At 43.4% G+C, this 9,520-nt stretch overlaps 2 protein-coding genes across 2 annotated transcripts in view; one reads left to right on the plus strand and one right to left on the minus strand.

The window, feature by feature from the left end:
- abat (4-aminobutyrate aminotransferase) overlaps positions 1-3,244 on the plus strand; it is a 20,536-nt gene extending 17,292 nt beyond the window's left edge. The window contains exons 14-16 of the mRNA XM_060045994.1: positions 175-321; positions 655-766; positions 1,092-3,244. Of these exons, the coding sequence (XP_059901977.1) occupies positions 175-321; positions 655-766; positions 1,092-1,213 (381 nt within the window). The 3' untranslated portion in view covers positions 1,214-3,244. The remainder of the gene's footprint in view (positions 1-174; positions 322-654; positions 767-1,091) is intronic.
- A 774-nt stretch (positions 3,245-4,018) lies between these two features.
- clpp (caseinolytic mitochondrial matrix peptidase proteolytic subunit) lies at positions 4,019-9,178 on the minus strand. The gene is made up of 7 exons (XM_060046006.1): positions 9,055-9,178; positions 8,172-8,273; positions 7,137-7,208; positions 6,857-6,953; positions 6,336-6,523; positions 5,749-5,854; positions 4,019-4,552 (listed from the first exon to the last, which is right to left on the minus strand). Exons 1-7 carry the CDS (start codon positions 9,064-9,066, stop codon positions 4,302-4,304), a joined length of 828 nt encoding a protein of 275 aa, XP_059901989.1. The 5' UTR covers positions 9,067-9,178; the 3' UTR covers positions 4,019-4,301.
- Positions 9,179-9,520: the final 342 nt, after the last annotated feature.

Raw genomic sequence — 9,520 nt, forward strand, 5'->3', positions numbered from 1 at the left:
CCCCTCACACACATACACACACACACACACACACACACACACACACACACCCTCACACACATACACACACACACACACACACACACACACACACACACACACACACACCCTTGTTATCATCACCATTCAGCGTTGTTGGCCTCATGTTGTGGGTTGTGTGTTCTTCTCCTCCAGCCGTACCGTATCTTCAACACCTGGATGGGCGACCCCTCCAAGAACCTTCTGCTGGCCGAGGTCCTCAACGTCATCCGTCAGGAGAACCTTCTGGCGGAGGTGACCCGGACCGGGAAGGCCCTCCTGGGGGGGCTCTACGAGCTGCAGGTGGGCCGTCCAGACACACCCCTACAGCTTCACGCTCCTCCTGTACCACGGGATACTTAAAGGGAACTTCAGAACCCGGATTCATTTCCAAAGCCATTTGATAATTCATAACTTTTTAATTGTGCATGCTGAGGTTGTATTGCGACTCGATAACCAGCGTCTACACCATGCCTTCTGCGTTCCGTATCCTCTCGTTTGGTCACCACTGTCATTCTGTGGATTTCTGTAATAACTTGAAGATTGGCCTCTGTGGCAGAAGCTCGTGATAGCAGTAAGGTTGTCCCAGTAGGGAGGTACCTAGTTGATCCAGCTCTCTCTGTGGGGTCTCACCAGGCCAAGTACCCCAACCTGCTCAGCAGGGCTCGCGGACAAGGCACCTTCTGCGCCATCGACATCTGCAAGGCCTCCGTGCGAGACAAACTCATCCTCCAGGCCAGAGATAACGGTATTCCATTTTATAGTGTTATTATTTTAGCTCTTGTTTTTACGTCAATAGATTTTGAAAATGTTTTTAACACATTCAGACTCATTATTCTTTAACTGATTTTTAAGGTGCAGTGTGTAGAATTGAGTGGTGTCTAGCGAGACGAATTTGGACATTTGGACATGTAACATTCATACATAGGTTTAAATTAGTGCATAATCCCATGAAAATAAATATTGTTTTTGTTTTCATAATTGCATTAAGATTTCCATGCCAAGAAAACTCAAAAGTTATTGAATAGGTTAAAATCTACGAATGTTTTCCTGTTGTACCCCAAAACCCGCAGGCGTGATCCTGGGAGGCTGTGGGGACCTTTCCATCCGCTTCCGACCGGCACTGATCTTCAAGGAGCACCACGTGCACATGTTCCTCAACGTCTTCAGTGACTTGCTGGCCGCACACAAGTAGGCGAGCAGCGACGTGTCATAGTGTAGTATTGACCAGCCTGCAGGACCAAGGTGGAGGGGAGGGAGGGAGGGAGGGAAAGCACAAAGACACCCATTGTCCCAAAGAGCAAATCCATACAAGGGTTTTCACTCACGCACACACATGTACACAAACACACGCATACACGCACACGCACACACACGTCTTAATTAGAATCTACAAGTACACAAAGTGCTGTCCTACAAGCTGTCAAACTTCCCATTAAAGTGTGAAGTGGAACATCTACAGTCGAACATAAACCAACCATGTTGTCACTGCAGACTGGTGTACCTTGTCACAAAATGGTTTGTTTTCTTGGTTTTGTATTTTGGAACATTGTGTCCATCGTGATGAAGTGACTCAAATGTACATCCTCATCGCCATCGTGGTCAGTCCTCAGTACCCGGAACACTATTCAACCACTACAGACCTACTAAGATCACCGCCAGGGTTCATGGACAGACTGAAGACAAAACCACAACCTCTCAGTGGGTAGAAGATCAAACCGTTTGGTGGCAATGTGTGGCACAATTGTATTTCATTCTGCCATAGTCACTGATAGATGGTGATGAGTTGAAGACTTGAAGTAAACGCCTTTGGTGTTTAGTTTTAGTGTGTGGTTCAACGTCATACCAATGTTCCCTGGACAGTGTTTTCCTTGTGCTGGTTCGACAGACTGAAAGGGGTTGGAAGGGATTCTGATTTAAAGTATATTACTCCTCTATTTTTGCCTCGTATTTTCAAACACACAAGTATTTTTAACCTCAATCTCATTTTCAAAATGTTGAAGCAGCCCGCGATTTCCATCCAGATCCTAAATGCTTGTTAGGCTTCGTTCTATGGCGTTGTTTTGTTTGAGAACTGTGAATTTTGTATAGAACCAGCGAAATGTTTATCATGGATAATTGAAAGCCTGCATGTCAATTCATTATGTAACGAACACCCAGGTGTTGGTTAATGGCTGCTCTGCACTGATAAGGAACTTTGTTTTTTATTTAATTTAACATAACTTGCGTAATATGTTTAGGAATACTAATTAGACTAAAGACATGTTGCATAATTATATCTATCTCATGCCACATTATTGTTCTAATGCTAAGCCAAGTTAATATTAGCCTTTACATGTGCCTTTCATTCTTTTTTAAATCCACAACCTAACCAGAATACTAGCCTTTGGATAACTATCGGACAGGTGACCGTTTTTCTTTTGTATAAATTACTTCAAAAGTGAAAGTAAATGTTGCTACCCTAACTATATGGACATTTTAAGTCAAAGCAAGAATGAAAAACCCATGAAAAGGTGTGTAATATAAATGGTGGGGCAGAAATTAAGATTATTGCAGAAATTATATTTTGCACAGCTCTTTATACTTTTCTTTTTAATTTTATTTTTTGTGTAATATCAATGTGTGCATTACCCATCATGAATCACGTTGTGTTACAGTTCATAAAGATATAAATAAAATGTTTATTCCAACATATGGCAGACAACATATATAGATGAAGCTTTTATAATATATATTTCTGATGGCCAGATAGTCAGGCATTCACTAAAACTAGAGATACTAGTCGGATCCATACAAAAAAAAGAATAGCGACTTAAAATGGATGGAATTGTCCCAGGAAAAGTCTGCATGGTTGTCTTGTTAAGATAGTCCAGCATGTGTGTGATGTATCGCAATGTTTCAGCATTGTTCTGAATGCCTCAGTCAATGTTTATATCTTAGTTTCGATGGCGCATTGATAGATAAAGTAGGCTTAGTCCACCAATTGACTTGCTATGGTGGTTGAGTGATGATGGTGGAGATTTTTTGTAATTGTGGTAAATCACAAGAAGAATTGTGAATCAAGTGACGAATTGTCTTAACATTTTTGTATTAATCTGTCATTTTCCTTTCTTGTGAGATACAAACACACTTCTGTCTCTTAATGTAACTATTTCAGATGGTTCCAATTAATGTTGTCAAAACTGTATCCGCTTTGTAGCATAGAAAAATAAACAAGTAATTTGGATGGTTCTGTAGATGTGTATTGCTTTTTATATTTTCACAATGAAATGACAGGAGGGGGCACTATACCCCTAGCGGGGTGGTGCTGGCGCGCAGTAGATAATATTTGTGGTTCTGCTTTTAAGGTTAAACGTCCAGACTGTTACTGTAATGCATTGAGCTAGGTCAGACCTAATGATAATCAGAGGCATTTATCTATTTCTTTAGTGATCGTTTTTGGTTCAGGACTGTAGTGTTAACATATTGTATGCAGAGTCCTGCTTATCAGATCGCGGGTGATCAAATAAGCCATTAATTAACTTAACGCCAGTGGACTGGTAGTCTGTCCCTGGCATGTTCCTCCCTCCCACCAGTATGGACCTGACCAGTTCACCAATGTGGAATCAAATCGGAAAGAAAATCTGTTCAATACATTGTGGTCCCAAAGGAATATGGCAACACACCAAATATTACACTGCTAGCCTCAATAGATAGACCAAAGCAGTTTGTTTAGAGCAAATGTAGTAAATTATAACTCAACTCTGTTCTCAATGTGTTGCGGTATGGCATTCAACTTTGTTCAAGGTGTATACATGTTTATGCTTGTATAAATACATTGATTATGTGTTCTGCATATGGATTGAGTCCAGTGACCATGAGGTCTTTTAGCACACATGGAATTATATTAAAAGCATCTCCTGGTTTCCCAGCAGTGAGGTGATGAAATAAAATAAGAATCCCCCCCTTCCACACACAAGAACGTAGTCTGAGCCTGGGTCAATCCACGGACAACCTCAAGTAAATTACAACATCCTGTTTATTCCACTGCTAGTACAAAGGGGGGGGGGGGGGGGGGGGGGGGGGCATTTAAAGAGAAACCAACACACTACAATTCACTGGACCTAATAAAAACCCGGTAACGCCAACAGCTACTGGTTTCGTTCCTGTGGTAAATTGCCAGGATGATGATTAAAAGCCATCTTAGGACCATTTGGAGTCCCGGCCCGGGAGAGTCAGAGTCCACAGCCTCGCTGCTTCCTCTCACAACATAAAGAATAAACTCTGGTGAGCTGGAGGCCGACTCAGGGCTCGGGTCGGAAGGACGACGGCAGGTTGGTCCCTGGAGGGCTCTCCTCTGTGACGGAGGGCTGTGGTGTGTCCCCCGTGCCTGTGGGGGGCGCTGCCGCCGCCGCCGCCGCCGCCGCCGCCTCCTTCTTCACCAGCTCGGGCTCGTCCTGGCCGGCCTGGGGCGGGTGCACCAGGACCCGGTCGATGATGCCGAAGTCCTGCGCCTCGATGGGGCTCATGTAGCGATCCCTCTCCATCACGCCCTCTGAGGGAGAAGAGCGGGGCGACAGCGGGGTCAGCGCGGGAGCGGGGCGATGCGTGGAGCGTTCCACACGTCGCTGTGCTTCAGCCATGCGGCTGAAGCACAGCGATGTGTGGAACGCTCCACATCTATAAGGTCCCGCGGTGGGGGGAGGTCACGTCCGTAGGGCGTCATGCCCATGCTAAAGCAAGACCAAGTCGGCAGTGCCAGTAGTGGAGGAAGCACAAAAAGCCCTGGTTCCATCCGATACTGGTGAAAGGAGAAGCCAGGGGTTCACAGGGTCAGCCCAGAGGTCTGCCTGCAACAGTAACATTCTGTGTTTCTGCAGAGGGTTATCGTGTGTGTACCACAATGAGAATGGGACACATGAGAATTGGGGTGGATGTAAATTGTGTTGGAGGAAACAAACAAACCAGTGAACCCAAACCATTTTTTCAAACATGGTCTTAAATGATCGTCTACATAGTAATCTTTGCCATTTTAACACCACAACTGAAATAAGATCCCATTTTAGAAAAGACAGCGACTAATTTAATGACGCATCTCTTGTTGTAATTCCAGCTGAAACATTGAACAGGCTCTTTAAAAAAAAGTGCAGTGTCAAGAATTGAGTGGCGTCAAATTTCTTAGAAAATAAGTCAATGGGGAAAAAACGCTGACTTCGAACAACCCAACAGAGTTGTCAAAGTTGGTCCAGATATAGAAACTGCTTGCGAGCAGGTCTCCAAAAGGCAGAGCCCCTCTTTGGTGACAGGGGGCGCCATAACTCGTAGTCAAAGAAAAACGACCAGCATCATTACGCCATCAATCACAAGTTTGCTTCAGAGTACCCCAGGGACTTGAAACTTTCCATGATCACTCATTAGCCTTGCTAGCATCAGCGTGGTCAGGAAAATTGCGCAACCGACAAGTTGGCTTACACAGCCAAACTCATTTTCTTTAGAAAATGCACATGTCAAGAGTTGATATACAAGACCCTATTCACGTAATAATTGGATACCCGTCACCGTCGTCCACGGTGATACCACTTTGGCCGTACTGACACGCCCTGTAGCTTCTCCTACGCCGTTGGATGGGAGGGGCAGGAGTTGGGTGTTCAGGTGATAGCAACCTGCAACCTCACTACTAAATGCCATTCAAGCTCTACACACTGCACATTTATTATGAACTAAAACCTGTTTATCAGACTAACCACCTACCGATGTGCTCCAGCGGTTGGCCTGTGTGTTTGGCATAGATTCTGTTGATCTGCCTCTTGAGCTTCATGATCTCCTCAGCCTGGATGGCGATGTCTGTGGCTTGACCCTGAAGAGACGGATTTCCGAAAGTTAAAAATCTAAATATCGGGTTTTTGCAAAGACACCGTCTGAAAATGTGGACCAAATGTCCCCGCATAGCACAAGAAACTCTTCAGACCTTTGGTTTAACTCATGTATGCAATACTAAGGGAAAAAGTAATCTCTTCATCTGGTCGTCTGCTGATTCAATAAATAAAGTTAAATACCATAAAATCTGAATCTTGTCTCAGGGACAGCCTCAAGTCTATATGCGCCACAGCTGTTGTTTCTGAAGTGTGTTTCTACACCTTTAGCCGATTTATTAACAAGCGGTGCTAACCTTAAGTTAGTTAGTCTACTGAATGTTAGGCCGTTTAGCAATGATTGAATATTCAGCTTGACTACAATAAACCCTGTCGACAATAAAGAGATCACCAACATCCCAGAACTCTCCCTCTGCCCTCAACGTCATCACGAGACGAGCCGTGCATCGGCGTGCCCTGCCTTACCCGGGCCCCGCCCGACGGCTGGTGCACCATGATGCGGGCGTTGGGCAGGGAGTGCCTCATGCCGGCCGTGCCTGCGGCCAGCAGCAGGCTGCCCATGCTGGCGGCCTGGCCCACGCACCACGTGGAGATGGGGTTGAGGATGTACTGCATTGTGTCGTAGATGGCCAGGCCGGCCGTCACCACGCCGCCTGGGGGTGGGGACGGGGACTTTAACACCAACACTGTGGAGGTCACGGTACGAGCTCAGCGAGCCAGGGCAGCACTATGCTTCATCTACAACGTATTTCAGTACAGTGCAGTACAGTTGGATGATACCAAGTCGACCTCTGCCAAATAAGTACTATGCTGATCTATGCGGCTTCAACATACCAGGTCAGGGTTCGTCTTCAAACTAATATCCAACTAATATCCAGTAGCAATATCATTAAAACATTTGTTTAAAACAACAACTACCGGTATCTCTTCTGCAATTCTATTCTATTCTATTTGTTGGTGCATTATGTTCCATCAGACTACTTTACCTGGACTGTTGATATACATGTGAATGGGCTTGTTGTTGCTTTCGGACTGCAGAAATAGCAACTGGGCGATCACCAGGCTTGCTACTGTATCATCAATCTAACAGAACAAAAAGAGGAAGAGAAAGCAATAAAATAGCTGGAACAGACACTGAAGTACACCCTTTTGAATAATGCGGAAACTTTAGATTCACATCCAGGATTGTGTAGAGAACATCCTCATGAATTCAAACTAGGGAGTTTGCAGGATAAACCAAACATGAGTCGCACAGGAAAAACTTACCGGGCCCATGACGCAAATAATTCTTTCCCTGAGCAGACGCGAGTAGATATCATAGGCTCTCTCTCCTCTTCCCTAAAGAAAAAACATACAGATAACCTTTGTTAATCAGGCCCTGGATTAGCCACCACAAGGCACCATGAACCTGACGATAGATTGAAAGCAACATTTGAGTACTTTTCAAATACTTTAATGAGGCCTAGTTCATGCAGGTTAATTATTATATTGGTTTTCATACTGTATGGTAACACTGTTACACACACTCAGAATACTCAGGACATTGGGCTGCCTGTTTCACTATACCCGGCAATAAAGCATACATAAAGTTTTATAATTCTCTTAACAACAACACCACCATTTGGGCCTAAAACTACACAAGACAGACTGCTAAAAGAGGTAACCATTATCATCATCTAAACGGATGGACATTTATTGTACAGGTTATTAGAAATATGTACAGAATTTAAGAATCGAATACACATCTATTATACTATTAAACTACCACTACGTTGCAATCAAACAAATGAGGGAGAAAGGTGCAATTGTCTCATTATTTTGGGAGAACCCTGACGATGCTATAGGGGCGAGAGCTCTCTTACACCAGCCAGAGCCAAGCCCCATCTTCTCTTCATTGCCCCTCATTTAAAAAAATGAAAGTGCACTGTGTCGTTATACTGTAAGGGTCAAAGAAGCTTAACCCTCATTCGGATGGGGCCATCCACATCTACCAATGCTCAAACGGTAACCACACATATCCACACACACTCTAAAAGGCTAAAGACTAAAAAGCAATCCGACGTCAGTACGCCACCGGCCTACGGAGCAAAGTGAACGTTCACAAACTGGTTGGCAAAAAACTGTTTGAGATTTGCAAAAACATAGAATTGTGCTCCTTTTTCTCTAAATGGCATTCTTATTTAAGTAACAGTGACACAATGGCGTAGATTACCATGTTGCACTCATATATGAGATATTACCCCGTTTGATACAAAAACAAAACGATTCACTGAGCCTCCACGGCCATTGATCAAGCCTTACCGTTTGTTCCACAACCATGGGTACAAGTGGACTCCTCCAGACTGGCGTTTGGTGAAGGGATCGGGTACATTTGATTGCTGAAATTCCAAATCCCAATGCACTCTGTAACAAAGAGATGAAGGAAAATCATGAATAATATAAGTTATAAACATAAAGAATTAATTCACATTTTTAGAGGAGGAAGCAGATTTCTGTTTAGCTAATAGTAAAGATTATTTGTGGCTTCATTATAAAACAAGGTTTTCAAAGCATGCAAGGCCAGAGATTGCACAGAATGGTTTGGGTTCTAAATTAATGCAATTGATAGAGGGGAACCACACACACACACACACACACACACACACACACACACACACACACACACACACACACACACACACACACACACACACACACACACACACACACACACACACACACACACACACACACACACTTTGGGGCCATGCTGCTGTACTTGGTTAAAAGTTATTCTACTATCGTTTTTTTTGTGCGTCTCATTTTATTTTTGAAGGGTAGGTTACGTAGTTGGACGTCCTTGTAAACGTTGCCGAGTAATGACAGCTCAAAAAGGGTTTAATGTTCATGGCGTGACTTCTTCAAATCGGATCATTTTCCTATAACTACATGACTGAGCCATTAGTACGAAAAAAAAAAGTATAACACCGCGGAAAAATAATTGACCATACGTTACATCACCCTAGGTCAAAATGACTGGCCTACAGAAGTGTTGCTATCCTCATCCAGCGGTAGCATACTAGCATAACAAACTTTGCCGCGTGCCGTACACACAACTAAATGTGGACAACACAGCAAATTTAAACCAGCTGTCTCATTAAATACATATGCGAATCCACCGTTTTAGATTTAATCCCGTACTCACTCGTATTGACATGTTGGAATCCGCTCCGTGCGACTTCTTTTGAGGTTGCACCGGACGTTGCTCACACAGCCAGTTCCGCCCACCAGGCTCCAATGCTTTATGTGTGTGTTGCAAAAAAAAAAAACTCGTGGAAAAATAAATGGGTATATTTTTAAATAGGGACCATAATGAATATGGAACAGTAATCAGAAACAAATAAGTAATACATTTTCATAATTATAAATAACCAAATAAACTGACAGTCAGTGTATCTCTTTCAAAAGTATCATATTGTAATAAAATTTATTTGTATTTAATTTGACTGATGTTCGATTTTTTATTTGAATAAAACCTTGATTTTGCGTTAGGATAGTTGGGGAATAACGTTTGTGATAGGCCAATACAAACACAGTCATTTATTTATTATAAACTATTGCTTGATAACAAATCCAAGTTATGTAGTTTTAGCATCAGAATTTGCTGCTGC

This window comes from Gadus macrocephalus, chromosome 2 (assembly GCF_031168955.1).
Source record: "Gadus macrocephalus chromosome 2, ASM3116895v1".
NCBI lineage: Eukaryota > Metazoa > Chordata > Actinopteri > Gadiformes > Gadidae > Gadus > Gadus macrocephalus.